We start from the raw sequence: 21,274 nt of genomic DNA, 5'->3' as shown, positions 1-21,274 counted from the left end.
TTGGGATGAGCACCAGCCCGCTCACATTTATCTCCAGCGCTGCCTTGACACGTTAATTTAGTTTGTGCTTCGCAGTTCATACTCTGTTCATTTATGATTGTGTATCGGAAAAGGTTACAATTAATCAGAAAGTGGGTATGGAAGCTGGCAGAGCTAATGATGTATTATTGCATTATATTTGCTTTGTAGGAGAACGACTGGGGGATGTGCATAAAACTATTGTTAGTAAGTAAAAATTATTAAAGGATAACAACCTGCACCCATCTCCCATTTTACAAACTGTATTTCTTCTTAAAAGTTCTCGAAAATTAAGGAATTTATTCTTACTTTTGGCTGTAATCAGTGTTTTTGGCCACGTGGCTGCCTTGGGGGAAAATATGCCCTTTTTGCAGGGCTGGGGGGCATACTGGGCTTGCAGCAGATGAGCGTTCAGTATGTGTGAAGCCAATTTCCAAACCCTAATAGCCTGCCCGGCCCCACATGGCAAGGCTGCAGAGCTGGGGAACCACCAGGAACCCCTGCGTAAGAACTGCAGACTGCTGGACTGACCGCAGCGTGCGCTTCCTAATTGAAAATGAACTCATTGCTGGCTGTTCAAAAAGCAAACGTGTTGCTGGGCTGAGGCAGACAATGAAAAACAAGCTCTGACTGACTGAGGGAGTATTTGCAACTTGGTCACATGCTGGAGCAGTGAAAGGTTTGGGTAAGAAATGCTTCCAGGCTTCCTAGGGTTAGCAGCAGGTGCTGCTGCTGAGCACAGGATGTCCTCTTGGTTTGGTGGGACTCAGCATCCAGCTGCTGGAAGGCTGTCATGAGAAAAAGGAACTTGGACCTTGGGTAGCCAAGGTACGCAATTTCTAAAAGCTCCATTTTTAAGTAAAAATACCCATCTCCCTTCGTTATTTGTATTCATTGTAAGGTTATTGTAAGCTTTTAAGTCTGACAAAACTCCACAGTCCTTTGCACACCTTCGGTCTGTGGGATCGTCTGGGATGGCAAGTGCAGCTGGCATTGCTTCGCAGATGCAATGGGACTCCTTGGCAGTTTTCAAGGTAGAGGACAAAACTAACTTTTCCTACTTACAGTTTTCAGGCTAAAAGGAGAGCTGCTTACTGAGAGGGGAAGAAAAAGTATCTCCCAGTTTTTACCAGCCTCTGGTCACTACGTAAGTCAGAACTGAGCAGACTTCTGTTTGCTCATTTGATGGTTTGATCAGATTGCTCACATTTAGGATAAAAGATACAGAACGCTCCTAACCTTTAAACTTCAGGTGTCCTTTTTTCATTTTATTCCAGCTGCCTCAGGTTTTACTTGCTGTAAGTGGAAAACCGCTCTCCTGGGCTATTTACATAAATCTGGACTTTCAGCTTTTCAGTTCATCAGCTTGTCTGAGTACCCCCCTGATCTCAAGTACAGGAAGAGGCAACCTGCCAAAACCTTAGGATGGAGCCCAGGTGTATGAGAGTGAATAAAGAGCAACCTGTCATCTCTGAGTAGAAATCAGCAGGAGAAACTCAGGGACACGAGCTGGGCAAGGCTTTAGCTTTTCTTCGGGAGGCTATTGCTGCGAATCCCTAGAGGTGTCCTGAACTTGGACACCCTCCTGCAAAAACCTGAACAGGTTCCTGTGGCACCCAAAATAACACTACTACCCTCGTGCTTCAGGGCAGGGCTGTAGTACACAGCTTACCAGGAAGGTACCTTCACCTGTGACCTGGAGGCAGCACAGTGGCGGGGCAGAAGGAAAGGAGTGAAAGGAAAAGGAGCCCCTAGGAACTTTGTTTCAGGCCTGGCTTAGATCTAACGGGCAGGCTGGGCTGATGGCATCTCATTCGAGTTGTTAGGCACTGCAGTGAGCAGCAGTAAGGCAAAGATACTCCTGCGGCAGCGGGATGGAACTTTGTTGTCACCATTTGGTGACTCTATCAGACATTAAATTATTTGCTCACGGTAGCCTCCTTCAAAACTCCGATTTACAAACACAAAACGCATGTGCTACTCACAGCTGCATAAAGATTGGTGAAGTCTTTCCGCAGAAGCACCCCACTGAAGCCACTTAATGAGTCTTGTCTTTTCCTTTTTCCCACCAGGGCTAGCTCAGGACCACTGCCATCAGCAGGAGCCGTTGAGGCAGCCCCTGCCTTGCGCTGAGCATCGCCCTGCACCACGCTGTAAGCAGCCAGACTGTTAGCAAAGCACACACAGGCATCTTGGTGGTGCTCATCCTCACAAAAATAGCAACGACTTGGGAGTGTGACAGCTCTCATTTCCTCTTGGTCGGTAGGGGTGAGTGCAGGAGGAGCTGGACAGAGGGATGGCATTTGCCGGGAGACCTGGCATGGTCAGGAGAGCCCTTGGAGGCTGTCAGGAGGGATTAATTTAAGGGTGAGTGCTCTGGCATGGGGAGGGATGGGTGAGGATGCCCTGCAGGCAGCCCCCTCCCTCCCTCTGCATCCACTAAATGCAGGCTGCTGCCCCATTGCCAGGGGGATATTTTCATAACACATTCCATTAGGAAACGAGGGTTTCCTAACAACTGCGAGACAGATGCTGTTCTCCATGACAGAGAACAGGTAGGAGGAGCCTGAATGAACTTTTTCTTTAATAGGATGCCTTCTCTGCTCTCAACAGAGGCTTCATAGCATTTCTGTTGCACAGCTGCCATCCAGCATCCTGGGGAAATGAGAGGTCGGTCATTTCTCTTACTCCCTAAAACAATTTGATAAGCCTTAGAGAACATTTTCATTCATTCTCTTGTCCACGCTGCTACTTCCCCATATGATTAAATGCTTTATTTTTTGTATCAGGTCAATAAAGCTATGGCTAAAAGATTAAGTCTTCTCTTTTAGAGATCTGAGGACCAGGCACCTTGTCTGGGACACGCAGGAGACCAAACCAGGGCTCTTAGGAGCCAGGAGCAGGAGTTTTCACTGGCTCGGCTGCCTCAGACAATCAAGGAAAACAAGCAACATCATTCACATGCAGCAGCATTTCAGTGTGATGGCCTGAAAAAAGGAGGGAGTAATTGAAGTCATCATTTTGAGAAAGCAGAGTGAATGGGGGTCAGTTTGGGTACGCAGCCCACAGAGCCTCCTGTTCACAAATGCCATTTGGGGCTAGTGCAAATCCGCCAGATTATTTCCTCTCCACAATACAGATACATCTGTGTGGGGTATATAAGGTTGTGCCCATGCCTGCAATTGCACAAGGGCTGTATTCTTGGGGAGAAATCAGAGGAAATGAAGTTTCCTTGGATTAGTGCGTATATTAATTCCAGTTATTTAGAGCGACCGTGGCTTTGCTTTGCAATGAGGCAGGGAGACCTTGCAGGCTAATGAAGCAGGGAGGCAGCACTCAGCATCTATTACCGATGCCATTAGGAGCCAGTCAGGGCTCTCTGCTCCCTTGGTAGTGCCACATTTCTGTTTGCAGAGCCAGAGGAGAGGCTGCATCGCCTGGGGGCCTCCTGCCCCAGTCCCGTGGGGTCAGAGCTGCTGTCAGCCGGGTTTCCTGGCCGCCTGTCATGGGCACAGCCCCCCAGGAGATGCTCTCCAGCCATAGAGACACACAGCATTTGTGCTTTTGCCCGCATGGCTGAATCTGTCTCTTCTTGTACGAGGTGCTGGTATCCCTGTCTCTCCTGCTGTAGCTTCACGGTCGATTTAAGCTGATGTAAGCATGAGGTGCAGTCAGAAGGGAGAGCGAGTCCCGTTGCCCAGGCTTCAAATGCTGCCCCTGTGTGAAAGCGTGGCCTTGGCATCAGGCGTGAGACTTAAATGCTCTCCTGAGAAGGTAAAGGTGCAGCTGGGCCAAGTTTCACGTTTACATCCAGCTGTAGTAGTACTTAAAACATGGAAGAGAACAGCGTAACAAAAAGCAATTTAAAAACAAGAATAATGTCTTGAATTAAAGTAGTAATGAATTACTTCTTTAAGAAGGCAACGTGCACCAGTGCCAGCTTTTACCCACCGGTGTCTGGAGGACTCGAAGCATCCAGCAGTTGCATTAGGGAGCAAGGCCAGCGTGGAAGCCATGCAAGTTCTGGCACTGGTTAGATGAAGAAGCACATTTCTAGAGCTGTTGGTTTAAAATGTGACTCCAGTAGGCCTGATAGATTCAGATCCCAGAGGGTGAATGAAATCAACCCAGATCCATTGATCTGACACCAGCTGCAGCTCGTGGAGCCCTGGAGATGATCAGTGAGTACAAGCTACTGCCTGAGCTGCTGGTGCTTCTGTTTAAGGCTCAAAAGTAAATAACCTTGAGCAGAAACCAATCATGAAGACTTCGGGCTACGCTGGAAATGGTTCTGCAAGTACCACGAGGTATCAGGCGTGCCATCAACAAGAAAAATAAAAGGCTTGTGATGTTCCAAGCGATTATAACAGGTTTCAGGAGACTGAAGTTAACAGATGTGGAGAAAGAGACTGTCCAACAGGGCAGGAGATTTGGAGGGAGTCAAGAGAAGGGGAACAAGAGCCAGAGGGAAGTGTGGAAGATGAGACCTTCAGGGAAAGGCCAAGGAAGGCGAGCAAGTCTGCTCCATCTAAAGAAATTACACCTAGGGGAGACATCACCTGCACACGCACAGAGGGGATGTGTAGAGCACCCAGCAGGCAATTTCCAAACGAGGGGCCTGATCTTTTAGTGAAATACTGAGAGGGAACGAGGGTGGAACACATACTTGATTTATCATCCCATCTCTTTTAGGAGCAGTAATGCAACTGTATTTTCTTCCCTGAGCTTCTCCGGCAGCTGCTCCGCCTGACTCATAAAGCTGGGGCAGCAGCTTCCCAGCTGAGTCTCTCCTGTGATGGGAGAGGTTTTAGAAAGCTGCTGGCCTCCTCACCAGCTGGCTCTTCTATTTGAGGCAGGTGCTCCTGTTCCTGCTGCTTGAGGGCTTACTAAGCCCTGCTTGAAATGGCCACAAGATCAAGGTGGAGAGCTATTTTTAAGGCAATAGAGAGCAAGCAGAGAATTTTTCCAGGACAGTATTTCACTGAAAAGCAACAGGACCGCATTTCATTTCCCTGGGGCCAGGGATTTTTCCAAAGTCCCTTAGGCAGCAGTTTTCTGTAGTCCTTTGTAAAAGCCAGTTCTGAACTTGCCTCGATATTCCCAATGAGCTCTGCTTCGTTTAAGGTAAAATTGACCAAACCCAAGGACCAATCCAAACGTTGAGTGTTTTAGCGGTTTCCTATTCTGACAGTGAGCAAATACCTTTTTCCTTTTGATTTGCAGTTATTTCCTTTTTCCTGCAGCCTCTCCCCAGCTGCCTCAGGAGGAAGACAAACCCCCACTCATCACTGGGACAAACAAAATGAAACCGCACCAGAAAATGGTGGAAAAATATCCAAAATAGTCACAAAATCAGAATCAAGCTCGGAACAAGTTGCCATCTTGACAGCTATTTGTAAGCATTTCTGAACAAATATTTTCAAGCAAAAGCATTCAAGCTGAGTACCCCTGACCAGAGGCATTAATGCTAAATAAATACTTGTACTCCTCCTTTCTCCAAAGAAAGGGTGCCCCAGTTCCTGAAACACACACCAAAGTTCATCCAAACTCCTCCTTTTAGGAGGAGCATGAGGCTGCACCAGAGATTGCAGAAAATATTTGAAATCCCAGTGCAAAAAAACCTAAGTTTTGGGGGGCTTCCATCATTAGAGACCTGTGTGGTTAAACCCTCCCAGGATGCTAACAGCACCTGGAGAATTACAGAAGACTTTAGATTAACAAGTCTCTGTCAACATCAGGGAATAACAAGTACTGGAGTTAACCAAAGTCTCACTTTCTGCCGAGTAAATGCTCTTAACACTTGGCTTTACCAGGCAGCCAGCTCTGGCCAGCGACGTACGAACAGGGCAGGTCACATTTCTTCTGACAGCCTCCAGCTCCTTGCAGCAGTGGCCGAGGGACCCTCTCTCCTCCCTACACCATGTGCACAGGGATCAGAGGAGCTGCCCCTGCTTCTGCACCTCTAAATCAGGAGGGCCCTGGCTGTAATTGGGGCCACCTGAGGGTGCTGGCCACCAGCCAGCGAGCTGCACCCGGCCACGCAGCACCCCAGGATGCGGCTCTCTCACAGCAACTTGTCTCCCTCTGAAGGACAAGCTCACACGATGTAAATGCATCGCAGCAGCCAGTACCACTGGTGAGCGCGACCCTTTACAAATGCAGATGAAGGCGTTTATGCAGGGTTAGAATTAGCTCTGTGCTCTCCCTCTATTTGCAGCGCTGCAATGGCGTAGGAATAAATTGCTGCTCGCACGGAGTGCTGGCCTCCGAGCAGAGCCGTACAGCGCTGCAGCCGTAAAGCTCCGGGCTGCCAGCTCTCCTGGGATGCACCCTGCAGATCGAGCAGAGCAGCTGGGAGAGGAGCAGAAAGTAGGACCCGGGGCTTTCTCTGCTAAGGATCGGGGCAGCTCCTTATTCCACGAGGTATTACGGGCACGTGCAGGTCAGAGACCGAGGTAATTCCCTGCAATCTCAGATCCTGTGAGCAGGGGGCAGATAAGTGCTTTCCAGGCGTAGACCTCAAAGGTGGGAAGCGTGGAGTAAAATTAAAACCTCTGCAGGTGTTTAGCTAATAACGTCTGAAATTCGCCATGCAGGAGAGAGAACGGCTGCAGGCTGCAACAGAGCATTAAGATTTTCTTTCCCCTTTCCTGTTCCCTTGTTACTTCTCCAGATTTTTCCACCATGTTTGGAAAGAAGAAGAAAAGGCTGGAAATTTCCGGGCCCTCCAACTTTGAGCATCGGGTTCACACGGGCTTTGACCACCGGGAGCAGAAGTTCACGGGGCTACCTCAGCAGTGGCACAGCTTGCTGGCGGACACGGCCAACAGGCCCAAGCCTATGGTGGACCCCTCATGCATCACTCCCATCCAGCTCGCGCCTATGAAGGTATCGTGCAAAGTCTTTGTTTCTCCTCTCCATGGTATTTCCTAGCCTGTCTTTAATTGCATGTAGCCTCAGCGAAGCCATACTGCTTTGGAGTTGAAGTTGGGCTTGGTCTCAGCCCCAAAAAGCCTGCTTGTGCTCTCAGAAGGTACCCACTGCAGGGGGGGCTACCCTTGGGAGCCTGTTATCCCAATTTCTGGATGCAACTACATCTTAGCGACAGATTATCTGATTACTCTGCTGCAACCACTCAAGTATATTTACTCTGCCTACATTGCTAGAAATAGAAGGAAGTGAGAAGGAGGTGACGTGTCAGGCTTGGCCACCGAGCACCAACAGACAGAAAATATTTATCCGCATCGCCCTGAGCGGCTGTCCTGGCAGGGCTGGAGAGTGTGCAGGTACAGAGAGAGCTGCAAATCCAAATATTTAATTGCTAGTGCTGCAAGGAAAAATTATATTTATAAAACTTGTAGAACTGTCCCAGAGGAGTGTATATCATGGGTCTTACTGGGGCCATTCCTTCATGTTTCTGGGCTGCAGGAGAAAAAGCCCCAAATCCCAGTGGAGGCCCCAAACGTTGCACTTCTGCAGCTTAAACCTCCTTGATAATTAATTTAAGAAAGGTGCTTTAGGCAAACGCAGTTTGGAGCAAGGGAGAGAGGGAAAAGTACATAGAAGTTAAAAAATGAAATAGCTTGTTGAGCCCAGCAAGGAGCTGAGGGAGGGATCTCATCACCACCCACTGCTGCCTGGGGGGTTACGCGGGTGGTGGAGCAGAGCTTCTTTGGGGTGATAAAAGGAGGGGAAACAGCCCCAGGTTGTGGCTTGCGAGGTTCAGACTGGACAGGGGAGGAGAAACCTTGGTTCGGAGGCTAAGGCAGCACTGGGATCCCCATCCTTAGAGGTTCAAGATACAGATGGGCAAACGTGCCCTCACTTAGCAGTGTTTCTGGGACTGCGCATCCTAACTACCAGTAGATGACACCTGTGTGCTGGCAGTACACGTACCCTTCACTGTCACGCAGCTGAAAGATAAATTTAGGGTTTCATCTTCGTGTGGATTTTTCTGCAGCAAGCGAAAATCGGATAATCCTGAGAGCGCGGGCTCTGTATTTATATTTCATAAGTGCTCTTTGCTAAATTTGCATTTACTGCCTGCTCCTGAAGGACACTCATCACTTGCTGATCAGGATTGCTGGGTGTTTCTACAGGACAAGGGGGATAAAAGCAAAGTCTTGGATTTTTTGCTGTGATCAAATATCTTGCTGTATGGTAGAGGCCCTGAATAACGTGGGGAAAAAAAGCAGGCAAACCTTTGGCAGCTAGGGCAGAGGAGCAAGCTTGTTTCACGGTCCTTTTAAACACCAAAATATCTTTGGGTATTTTGACACGAATGCATAAAGATGTTTGAAAATGAACAAATCCATTTCTTATCTTGCAGTAGTGCCATCTTTTTTCCGTAGTTCTGGAGCCGCAAATCTGTAAGTTTAAAACGTTTTAAAATGTATTAGCTCCTCAACAGCTTACAGGCAGCGTGGATCTGGGTCTGGGCCTGCAGACGGACATCTGCATAGCTTTATTTGTGAGCAGAGCCCTGGTGATGCAATACACGCTGCGGGCTGGGAAGGTTCAAGCCCCGAATGAGTATCTGCAGCACTTCAAGGTGGGGAAAATCCCTGGCAGTCGTTCCCAAGAAATTGTCTGGTTTGCTTTTCTGTCTGTGTTTCAGAGGACTACATATGTCCATCTACCAGGGGCCTTATGTATCTGTATGGATCAGGAGTTCTTGGGCTACCAGGGTCCATCGTGCACCCTCCCGTGGCACATTTCCTGGGGCCGGGCTGTGTGTAACCCAGTCCCTGTCTCGGCACTCGGCGTGGGGCTGGGCACAAAGAAGCCCATCTGCAGAGGGACCCACAGGAGGGGGCTATCTGCGTAGAGGGAAGATGGGATTTTTAATTTTAGTACAAGAATATTAAAAGAAATTGTGTTACTCTATATTAAGAATTATGCTCTGTTTCAACGTAACTTACAGGGAGAAACTTGGAAAATATTTCATGTTGCTAAAGTAGTGCAGCATAAACATTTAATGAAGCTTTTGTGTGTGCACATGCGCTAGCACCTTCAGTTCTGTTCAAAAGTGATCTAGGCATCAAGGATTTTACGGCTTTGGTGAGAACTGAAGATCTGCAATGCTTTGCAGTTTGGGAAGATGGGAGCCAAAGGCTCCAAGGTCATAATATTGTTTACTGGTTTTTCTTCTGTCCATACAGCAGTTGATATGGCTTAATTAGCACCTGGTAAATGCACGGGGCTGTAGCAGCAGATTGATATTTGGGCATGTCCCAAGTCTTGGAGTTACGCTGGGCTGAGGCACTTGGCCAGAGTTGACTGAGCAGTGGTTGCAGGTGACGTGGCACTTCGGAAGCTTTGCTCTTCTGCATTTATTAATTTCTCTTTTTAATTACATCAGTGTTGGCTACACACACAGAGCAAGGCAGAGGCATCGCTGCTAATGGGTGTGCCTTCACAGCTGTACAGCCTCACACATGATAGGGGTAGAGTTGAAGAGGATGTTTGCTGGGTTTTGAGACAGAGCTGGGGTTTGTTTGCTTTGGGCTTCACACAGAGCCAAAACAGAGGAAGGGAAAGACTTTCCTTGGCTTCTGTGGGTTTTGCTGCCCTCCCCATTCGTGCTGTTTGCTCATTTCTCAATCTGCCAAGCAGATAGGACCTGATGGCCTGTAGTGTATCCCTTCGGGTAAAAATACACTTAGTGCTCCGTCTGTCCTGAAAGCAGCAGTGCTGATGGAGAGGCAGCACCCCGGGCTCCCGAATCTCCTGGGAGGAGACCCCTGGGAGATCCCCTCCTGGGCTTGTCCGACAGATCTGCATGGGCTGGGATAAAGGCTCATGGTCCTGTCGCACGTGGCTGCCGCTGGCTTGTCGTGGTAATGTCAGAGCTTGAATGCAGACCTGAGCTGGCTGTACAAATTCATTCATTCCCAGTACAAGCAGAAACAATAATAGGATTCCCCTGCTCGGCGCGGGTGACCCAGATACGAGCAAGGGGCTGTGTGTTGGAGATGCTAGCGAGGATCAGTAAAACACAGCACAAGATCTCATGCAAAACAGAAAGCGACAACGATCTCGATAGCTTTGGGGTGTGGAGAAGAGGGGGGTTTTGATAAAAGGCTGATTTTTCACTGAAAACATCTCTGTGTGAAACATGTGAACTCTGTACGTCTTCCTGTACTTAAAATAGACCTCGTGAAGTACCGGGAGCCTTATGTGGGGGCTTCTTGCCAAAAGAGCCCAGCATTGGTTTCATGGAGGTGTTCCACTAAGATGCTTGGACGTCCAGAGCCATCAGCGGGAGCAGGGCAGCGCTGAGGACTAGAAGATGCCACTTGTTCCTGAGATGCAGGGTAACTGTGCCATTCACCTGCAGCAGCTCCTTTACCTGCCGCTGGGCTTCACAGGGCAGGGAATGTGGGACGGGGCACACTGCGGGGTCACTGACTTTCCTCTCCTTCATCCTCATGTTTCAGGGGTGTAATCCGCGTGGTTTGTGTTATCTGCAGTTTTAGTTTTCCTCACTGCTGCCTCTCAAAATTGACCTGGATACCACTGAATTTGCTGTAATCTTTAAAACCTTTTTAAGCTTCTCCTACTGTGTGTCAGCCTCCGCATTACACAGAGAAAATATAATCAGAAAATGAGTTACTTTCTGTGGCTCTTTTAATAGCCACATATTTTCTCTCCCCTCCGTAGCTACTTGATTTTATTTATTCCCCCTGTGATACCCTTGTGGATGGGACAATTTGAAGCTCTTGCTTGAAGAAGGTTGGCTCCCATCCAGCAGGAAACCTCAGAGCCACAGCACTGCTCTTGCCAGCACAGGACCCGAAGGGCTGCTGACATCTCGTGGGCCTTCCTTGTAACCACATTGTGCTAATTGGTGCTTATGAACTCTGCTTTCCAGTTGCACACTTCTCAGTCGCATATTGGGCCTGGCGTGGGCTCGTCTGGGAGGAGATCAGGTGAAGGGGACATTTCTAAAACAGGCAAAAAGCTAACACCTTGCAACATGGGAAATTTGGGGTGGAAAGAAAACATTTTGCCAGTAAGCACTGTGGGACAGAGAGACGCAACCCTTGCAGAGGGCAAACTTTGGTGGACGATGCCTTGAGCCACCTGACCAGGCTTCGATGCTAGCTGTGCTCTGAGCAGAAGGTGGGGCTGGACAGCCTGCAGAGGTCCCTGCCAGCCTTTCCGGCCGGTTTCCTTCCAGCTTCCCTTGCTCATCTTCATTCACAGGTAATTACGGTCAGCTTTGCAGTTGCCCTGTAATGCAGTTCCACTCTCAATTTATTTTGATGACGAAGCAGGAATGCTTTTGATGCTACACGGTGCCAGAAGAAATTATCGCAGCATATTTAAGTAGATGCTCTTTCTTTCGAAGGGATAATGCTCCTCTCTTGAGGGCTGCTCAGTTTTCCACATCTCTGTGACAATGCTACTTCTGCACCTCCCTGTACAGACGCAATCCAAATATGCCACCTAGTGTCCAAGAATGCGTCTTACTGTGACATTGGCTTGGTGTGAGAAGAGCCAAGTCGCTGATTTTGTGTAATCTCGGAGGAAAGATTGTCTCTGTACAAATAAAAGTCATCCACAATATGAATAAATGGTAGAAATTCACAGCTTTGTTTTTTATAACATATCACTAGGTTAATATGTTCTCATACGTACTGCACTATACAGTAGGAACTTTTATTTCTGATGGTTTGATATCAGAAAATTGTAGGCTTTTGCATAAGTCTTCTCGAAGAATATTGTTATTTCATGCGAAGTTTAGCGTGAAAGAGAAAATGCCTGAATAAAAGAATGGGAACTTTTTTTTCAGATGAGCAGTTCATTTTATGGAAAGCGCAGTTTCAATGTGAAGAGTTTCAGCTGGAGGAAGACACATCTTAGAGATGAGAAACTATTTCTTCTTTTTTTCTGTGAAAATGTTGGAATACTTTGGTTTCAAAGATGGAAGCAGCCTTGGCAGCACTGGATGCCAAGCACCCCGAGAAGCAGCTGGGAACGGGGCTGTTTGGGGTGATGTTTCTGCTGCTGCCTGTGCCTCTCCGCTGACGGGGAGCTCAGATACAATGAAAACCTGCCCAAGAGCAATAGTTAGGAGAGAGGAATGCTATTGCTCCGCTAATACAAGGTTCTCAGTTCCTCCTACATCTTCCTTAAGTTTTCCCCATCCATACCCATGTGCATTCAGTGGCATTAAGAAGTCTTCATCTCTGTCAAAAGCACGCTAGCTGATGCACAGAATTTTTTTTACTGCGGAGTCACGCTGGCAACCCGTAGCCATCCTAAAATGAGGGAAGCTCTTCTTTTTCACGGTGCTTTTTTAGCTGGTGTATTCTCGGTTATTCCTCATAGCTTTCTGAACAGGGAAGTTCCCGATCAGATTTGCAGCAGCAGCTTGTTTGCTTTCATACCATTGCCTTTTTCCAGAACTTCCTTCGGATGAGAAGAAACTGGCATCATCATCATCGTTTCAGTTTGACTCAAACATAAAATGTTCCTCAGTTCATAATGAACCAGAAAAGGAACTGTTCACATAATTTTTCTGACCAAAATACCCCTCATAACAAACCCCACGGTCAGCCACGTGTGTTTGAAGGGTCTGTTTGCAGCTGAGTTGCAGACACCAGCACCAGGGTTCATAAGCAGGACCTGGCCATCCTAGAGAAACACTGCGGTTGCTCGTATGAAAAACCCTGACACCATTCAGAATAAATATTTTAAGTGGAAAAAAAAAATAAAAATGTCACCTTCCATCTTCTTATTTGTGTCTTTGAAATATGCTTAAATGCCTCTCAGATTTTGCTGGCAGAAATAGGGTTTTATGTTGTGGTCCCTGTAGCTAATGCAGGCAGTGCAGGGTAAGGGGGCGATGCTTTGGTCTTCATTAGACCATGTAGACGTATTTAACACTGACCTGAGGCTGTAAGTGGATGATTTTGCCTCTCTGCCTTGGAGGGGTGACAGTCAGTTACCTGCTGGTCACGTCCCTCATTTGAAAGGTCCCCAGCAGCCCCAAAGGAGCTTGCATTGATCTGCTCACATGAGAAAGGATTTACTGGGCCCATAGCAATGATAGACACCAATATGGATTACAGAATTCTGCGCATAAAGATGGTGTTTTTTTCAAGAAAAATTCATAAAATAATGTTTTTAAGTACTGTTTGTATCAGCATAGCAATTTTAAGTAATATTAGTGCCGGAGAAATCTTGCAAGGGCAGTGATGTTCAAGCTTGAGTTATACTGATGAGAGTTTAGCTGGGTGAGCAGGACTTTGCAATACGCTAAGTGAAGATTGAAAGTAAGTCTAGAGGTCACAGTTGACATCTGCTGAGGCTTTAGAGCCTGCTTTAGTGCTCGAGAAACACAGCAACCTGCGGCAAACTCTCCGTGTTAGCATTTCAGAAATGGAATCTGGTCTCCCCTGAGGGTACCGGGCTGGGAATGCTCTGCAGGTGGTGCTGGATAACCTGCAAAGAGGTAGGAATTAGATCCTGAGCAAGGACAGGTAATCACGTTCATTTTTTAACGTGGAAGTTAGTCCCTGTAGACGACTTTATAGGAGACTGTTGCAGGACCTCCTCTTGCTTGCCTGCCCTGAGAAGGGAGCTGCCTCCAGCACTGTTCACGTGGCTGCTGTTTTCTTCCAGTTCATTTAGGCACGCTTTTGGCCCCCAAAACTTTGTGTGCACTGACCCACAGGATCTCTGGGGACAGAAGCGGGGCTCAGGCCGAAGGGTCAGGCAGGTAATGGGGTGCTTTGGGGTGGCTGCTGTGCTTGTAGGGTGCTTTCTGGCTGCTGTCCCAGAGCAAGGTGCAAAAGATTAAAAGGTAACGTGCAAACAGTGTTTTCTCCAGAAAACACATGGAAAGGATGAACGTGTTTTACCAAGCATCCGTCAAATAGCCCAGCAAGCCCCTGCTCAACTGAGCCAAGGGAGCTGATGGAGTACAATCCCCATGGGGTTTCTTCGGGCTGGCTGAACCTCCCGAGGTGCCGCTGACATGCCTTAGGTGTTGTGATGCTGTCTCTTCTCGTGGTGGCCATCAGTGGGAAACGCCAGGTGGCAGCAAGGAACCTCTGGAAATTGGCCTCCCTTCGTGTCAGCGAGCTCAGGCAGAAGCAGTGGGAAATCTTCTCGGGCACCTGATGGCATTGGTTCAAGGCGTGTGCTGTGTCCTGCGTTGCACCAGGCTGTGGAAGGGATTTCCGTGCCAAATGGCCAGGCAGCACTAGCAGTTCACATCGGCCCTAGCACAGCGTTTGCTGCTTCGGTTTCTGTGTAAACGTGCCGTGCCAGTGATCACGCAGTAACCACACATTCTGCACGTCTCCGTCCCTGGACCTACTAATAAATTCAAATTTGGTTCATCGTAGTCCAGAGCAGAAACCACGCTGGTCAAAGTCCCACTAAATACATCCTAAGGAGTGCCCTCAAGAGAAGTAGGATCAGGAGACAGATAATGCTGCCAAGCAGCTGCCTTACCTGTGAAGCCAAAGCTGCAGGTGTAGATGTGTTTTTATCTATCTCCTGCTCTGCAGTGATTAGATCTGGGCTTTGTGGCTCTCTAGGAATTTGAAGCCACTCTGCTGCTCTTTCTGTCTTGTCTTCCCCCATCAGGCTGGACCCAATTAAGGCCGACGAGCCCTGGTATTAGGGGAGAGGAACACTGACTTACCCGCAGAGACCTTTACACACCTTTTCTGTGCAAGTGTCATTGCCGTGGGATGAGCTGTGTAGGCCAGAAAAAAAACCATAAAGGCATTTCAGATACAGATCTTTGGGGAGAGAGAAGTGAACAAAAGAGATTCATGTAGGGTGAGGGCTTCTACTTTTTAATTGCAAAGATCAGATCCAGCAGGCTCTAATTAGCACTCAGGAACACACAGCTAAAAGAATAGCAAGAGATTACGAATTTTAGTGAATTTTACAGTTTTGTAGTCTGAACAAAACAGTAATTGCTATCTGTGTCCTAATTTGCATTTAATAATTCCCAGAGCACAGCACAAACTTCCAGAGAAGATGCCTCCACGTGCAGCAGCACTTTTTAGTAGCAGGATATATAGGCAACTCACTGCACACGGCAGGGCTGATCTGCTGCTGGGCAGCCCAGCACATCAAGTTGAATCATATCAGGATTCCCCGAGCAATGTTTCAGCAGCTCCTTGTAAATGAGGCTGCAGTGGTGTCCCGGGCACCAGGCCTGCACCTTCCACTGCTGCTGACGATCCGCTGAAATCTCCTGTGGTTTGTTCCCGCGGAGAAGGTGTTTGGTTTGCACTTCTCATTTAAAAGAGCGAATACATAAAACATGAGCTCAGGAAGCTCTTCAAGTCTTCCCTCTCGCTTGCTTTGTAAATTTGACCGAACGCGGATTTCTGTGCAGAGGAACACCGTGCTGCATAGCCATGTTGTCAGGTAAAAATCACACCATGAGGGCTAGTCCCACCTGGGGCACTCCTACTGACTGCTACCCTTCCCATTTAGTGATAGCCAGCCCTGGGAAGGGAAATGGGTATTTCCTTGGAAATAAAAACTCTGCAGAAATTGTGAAATTACTGTATGAAATTATTACACGTTTTTATTTTGCTAATGCAAATCCTGTGTTCTCTTAAATCAAAGAGTGAGGTTTCAGGAGAAGGTGAAGGAGCCCATAATACTCAGAGACATCAGTCTGGCTAAAAAAAAAACACACTTTATGTGTGTGGGGCCAGCAATGCCCAATTTCCATGAAGTACTCTGCAACTTCCTCACCCTTTTAGGGCAGTGGGCCAGAGGCATTTTACAGATGGCCCCTCAGCACTGGGTGCAGGGCGATTTCTCCCCCTGTGCCTTGGTGGCTCCTTCCCCACCAGTGTGGTCAGTAGGTAGAACAGAAATCGAAACGTAGTTAAAATTGCTTCTTAGAAATTGTCAGTCTGTCAAAATCCTCACTTTGAGCTTTAATGTGTGCATCTGACGAGGTACCAAAAAAAAAAAAGAAGAAAACGGGGATCTACCAAAGGAAGTTGGCTCAGACTAGGACCAGAGCAAGAAGTGAGGAGGGGTCCGTGTTGCTGCCCCACTCTTCGTCTCCTGCCCCCTGCACTTGAATCGTGGATGAGGAGAGGGAGCTGTGGCACAGAGCGTCCTTCCCACGTCTCGCCCATAGCACTTCAGTAATCCAGGCACAAAGCAGTTTGCAAGTCCAGATTTTTGAGGTACCTGTTAGAGGCACCAGAGCTGCATTGCTTTCTATTGACTGTCCTTAATTGTGTCATTTTTTTTCCCTGGACAGAAACCTGTTCAGGGAACGCACAGCTCTGCACGAGGCAAACTTTGGTCCTGGTTCATGTCACGACCTGGTAGCATGCTTCTACCTTAGTGTCACAAGACAGAAGCAGAGCTGTGTTTCGTGGAGGACAGGGCTTCTCTAACCTAGAGCATCGCCTTCTTCCTGCCATAATGCTCCCAGATTTGCTCTGAGTTTCACAGCCTCTAGCTGCCTCTGAAGTCAGCCTGGGTGGGAAGCTGTGGGATGCCAGAGCACAACTAGAGCTTGGGAAATCTTCCTCAATTAGCTTTGCACCTTCCTCTGAAAAAAAAAATAAATAATAACTGGCACGGATCCCCTGGCACATGACGTGGCTTTGAAGGAGGGAGAACTGAGATACCCGGTCCTGCTGGTGCTCTGCAGTAGGGCTGCCCATAGGCTTTCCAAGTGAGCAGCCTTTTGCTTTTCCTGCCAGAAGACATTGATTTGACAAAATAGAGAAGTTTTGCACCAGTGGAAGGATTTTATCCAAAACAGAATCAAAAATCTACAGCCTTTGGTATGGCTTTCTGGCTTAGCAGATCCACTGCGTACAGTATCATGCCAAAATGATTTCCATCAGCTTTAGGAAGATGCAGCGCTCTTAAGGGGGCAGTTGAAATTCCTGCAATTAATGTTTCTGAGGAATTTCAGCTTCTGGATTGTGCTGTTTTTTTTTTTCACTCCGTGTTAGGTTAAAAGAAAATTTTGAATCATCAGAAGAAGCCATATGAAGTAGAAATCCTGAGATTTTCAGAATCTGAAATTTCTCCTCTCCCTGTGAACCACTTGTATATCTCGTAAGTCGTAGATAACACTAAGTTTCTCACTCAAACTAAGCTTTAAAATCGCATTTCACTCTCATTTCTTTTATGTCTGATGGCTCTTGGTACCCGTACTAGATAGAAAATCTCATGTATTTGGTGTGTTATAAGTAGACCCAAGTAATTATTTTTGATGTTAAGTATTCTCCAGTAACAATCCAAATGACATATAATGACCGTGTTTGTATAATAATAATAAAAAAAAAACTTACTAGAACATAGATATTTCAGCGGAATTTTAGAACTGAATGTTTTGTTAAAGTTGCTATATTTTAACACGTCAAACAAATTACCAGCGAATGTGATTATAATGAAATGTTGCTCCTGTTGTTATGGCAACTAACTTGGAAAACCACTGTGAGGGCTGACAAACTGCACAGCGCCGTTTTGGTTGGGCTTTTCTATCGTTTTCCATCATTTTGCTTTTGAAGAATTTCAAGCAGCTGTCACGAGTGGTGTTGCTGAGATCATTATACTTGTCTCGAACCTTGAGCTATACCTTTATTTTGCTCCATTGAGTAATGTATATTTTCCAGGCTGAATAAATTTCACTTCTACGTTCCCAACCCGTCCGATAATTAGCGAGTGGCCGTGCCAACATTTCCCCAGCGTTGTACCTCTCCCGTGCTGTTGGCAGCAGCAGGGTAATTGAGGTGATGCTGTTGCACCTACGCCGTGTGTTGGAACAAGCTCAGCTCGCTCCTGTGCAGTTTTTGTTGGGCAGCAGCAAAAAACTCTCGGCGATGCCCGTGCTTGCTTAGGAACGTGACTGCAGTGTCCTTGGGATTGTCTCAAGGGTCCCAGCGTGGCTGGCGTCCAGCGATGGCATTGAGTCAGCTCTGGAAACCAGCACATCACGGACATGGCACCTACCCTCGCAGCTAGGGAAGTGTCGCCTGCCTGGTGTCACCGGCTGGTGAGGTGCCACCACCAGCAGGTTGTGACGGTGTGGAGAGGTCCACGGGCTCCAGCTCTACAGGCTGACTGTTTTAAAGCTGTCTCGGTGCCCCGGTCCCACACCATGGGGCTTGGAGAAGTGGATGTGGGGTGACTGAAAAGCCTGGGGCTCCTCAGGGTGGAGAGGGCAGGGCTGTGAGCAGGGCTCACGCAGTCCTGAACGCGGTGGGCGAGGTGAAGGATGAGCCACGGCCCGCCTCGTCCTGCCGCAGTGGGAGTACACAGCCAGGAGGAAAGGGGCTGCAGGCAGACATGGCAGTGCTGTACTGGTGTGTAGGGAAATTCAGCAACCTGTTGTCACATTTTATTTTTCTTTTCTTTTTTTTTTTTTTTTTTTTATGTACAGAGGGTGAAAATACATAGTATTGGGAAGGAGTTAATAACAGAAATGAAATAAACTTTGAGGCTTCCAGGTGTAAACCAACCTTGAAAGGGCAGGCTTCAGGAAGAAGCATCCCGCTGTACTTCCCTGTCTGTTATGTGTTTTTGTGCCTAACTCTGAGCGGTCGCTGCTTTATGGACAGGCTGTAGGTCAAAGCTGGAACAGATCCCATAGGACGGGAAGCAGCTGCCCAAACGCAGCACTGGTGTTTCACCTGCCCAGCTCGCAGCATCGCTGCTTCTCACTGAGGATGAAGTGTGGCCATCCTACAGCCAGCAGGTGGCTTTTGGCACCGGGCCACGTCTCAGGATCCAAAGCAGCAAATAAACCCAATAGTCCCCTTCACAGAACAACATAGTTGTGTGGCTGCAGGAGGCTCCTGCAGCGGTGGTGAGAGCAGCTGGCAGCAAAAGGGAGAGCCCTGGGGGCAGCCTCTGGTGAGGGGGTGGCTGCCAGCTCCGTGGAGAGGTAACTCAAAGCCGGGGCCAGCATGTAGGGGACAAGACATCGGTTTCCTAACCCTTGTACCACCCCTCAAGACAGCAGCTCAGGGTCCAAATTTAGCTGTCCACTTCATGTCAGCTGCTGGCAAAAGGAGGTTTTTGCTGCATGCTCACAACCGTCTCCAGGAGTCAGGAGGGTCTCCAGCTGTTCAGAGCTCTGCCAAGTCTGAGCTCTCACAAGTGCAGATCAAACGCAGGCCCTTGACACTTCTTGTACCCTTGGCTGCAGCTATAAAACTCTGTTACTTCCCAGGAAAGACGGAGTTTTCTGTCTGACATGATGACGGGGATCAGTTTTCTCCCCAAGGTAGTGCAGTTCACATTTGCTTATGCCACGGAGTAAAATGTGCTATCATGAACACAACTTCAAGTACTTCAAAGGCTTGTGAAGTTGCAAGAATTTATCTTCTTGCAACACAAGAAGATAAATTACCAGCGTTTCCATCACATACATTGCTTTTACCAGCTGTGCAACGTGCCTCTTTCCTTTAGAAAAAAAACGATTTTCAGATATGCATAGGATGTGCTTTTATTTTACATATAATGAAAATGCGGGGATAAGCTAACTACAAGCAAAACCAGAATTTAGATTGGCTCTTTATAAGGTGACATTTTCCTAAAACGACTTTCCTTCTCCCACCCTGTGCGTTACAGAGACTTTAAATCCTTGTTGACTTCAGAAACCGCAGCTCCTGAAGGACAAAGGCTGCTATATTCTTAGCAGCTGTGTAAAGTGTAGTAGTTTTAAAGACAATAAATGCAAGGTCATATGAGGGCAAAACAGTTAATTACCCACTTCATTATTGTCAAGGTTAATACCGTATTTGAGCGCAGAAGCTGTTTTTCATCTGCTCTTGGAAACGAGGCAAGGCAGCGGCTCTCGCAGACAGATCCATTATGGCTTATCACTGCAGGACAGAGCGCTACGGCGGCGCCGTGAAGGATGTCTGCTGTCACCCGCACCCACAGCACACGCCAAACCTGTCCGGAGAGCGCTGGAAATGAGCTGAGAGCTGCAGAGTGCCGGCTTGAATTCACGGAGATTGCGTCCCATTGATTTTAGTGGGGGACGGCAGCATAAAACTCCCCAGCGCTCCTCGGTCTGGCGTGGCATCGATCCACCCCAACTGCACAGCGCCTTGAAAACGCCTTTTAATGACCACGGGGTATCGACTGTAAGGGAGCCCCTCTTCCCAGGGTGGAACCTGCTGCTCCTGCTGTAGGGTTTGATTTCTGTTTGTCGTGCATGCCCGGGTACTGTGCAGGTTTCCATTACATGATCCCCGGCAGTCACCGACAAAGGCCTCGGAAATCTCAGTGGATCGACCTCTCTGCACACGATGCCTTGCTTTTAACCATCCACGTTACCTGCCGTGGCTTCAAAAATTTTCCAAGCTTAAAAATCTGAAGAGCAGCGAGGGGCAAAAAGAACAAAAAAAATAAATACACAAAACAACCATTTTCTGTCTAGATTCAGGTGAGGAAAAACAGAATTCCCTGTTGATGTGGAAACAGGCACTGTCTCTTTCCGTTTATAAAACCTTTAAAATTGTGAAAACTGGTCACCAGTTCTGTGGTATTAATACCAGGAAAATCCGTGTTTACATCCCTTTCGATAGAGCCTGCTTTTTCTGCTAGATTTTCTTTCCAGCTTTTTTTCAAGGTTTTGCTTTTTAAGCTAGAGCTCGTATTTTCCATCTTCTGTGATTTCTGCTGTTGGGTTTCAGTCCCAGGAGCTTTTCCCCCTGCTTGCTAGTGCAGCACAGCGCCTGGCAGCGCCCTGACCGTACTCCCGAGTCCCCGAGGGAGCAATGTCAGCAATTCAGGCTGCCCCTTGTCCATCCACTGAAGTCACACCTTCAAACCTGGGTAACTTCTGACTAACGTTAGGCTTTCAGGTTTGGAAATTTGGGCCATAATTATGGCAGTTTGTCAATCTCTGCCTTGTTTCTGCAGAGGAAAGCTGCAGGGTGCTGTGAGCCCCCAGCACGCCTTCTCTGGAGCAAATGACTTCAGGAGGGGTTAGCATGGCCCAGCCTAAGTGTCATTCTGTAGAAATAGCTCCTTTGCCTTTATTTCCAATTTTTGATTTTCTGTGAGCTTCCTTACAGAGCAATTACCTTTATTAGTCTTATAGCATAATGCCTGCCTTGGGACTTTAATTTTTTTTTTAAGCCTAGTAAATGGCGAAGAATTAACTCTGCCCACCAGGGAGGCACCGTGTTTCACATCTGTGTGTAAACATCCTAACTTCCACTCAGTTAGAAAAATGCTTGACAATATAGAGGACTTCACAGGGTCTCTGTGAAGCACG

The 21,274-nt window shown here is 47.7% G+C and overlaps 1 protein-coding gene across 1 annotated transcript in view; it reads left to right on the top strand.

The window, feature by feature from the left end:
• Positions 1 to 21,274, top strand: part of PAK5 (p21 (RAC1) activated kinase 5) — a 56,433-nt gene that overhangs the window by 13,591 nt on the left and 21,568 nt on the right. Inside the window, exon 2 of the mRNA XM_032185848.1 lies at positions 6,692 to 6,906. Within this exon, the coding sequence (XP_032041739.1) occupies positions 6,703 to 6,906 (204 nt within the window). The 5' untranslated portion in view covers positions 6,692 to 6,702. The remainder of the gene's footprint in view (positions 1 to 6,691; positions 6,907 to 21,274) is intronic.

Source organism: Aythya fuligula, chromosome 3, assembly GCF_009819795.1.
Source record: "Aythya fuligula isolate bAytFul2 chromosome 3, bAytFul2.pri, whole genome shotgun sequence".
In the NCBI taxonomy this organism is placed as follows: Eukaryota; Metazoa; Chordata; class Aves; order Anseriformes; family Anatidae; genus Aythya; species Aythya fuligula.
This window is presented reverse-complemented; position numbering and strand designations above follow the sequence as displayed.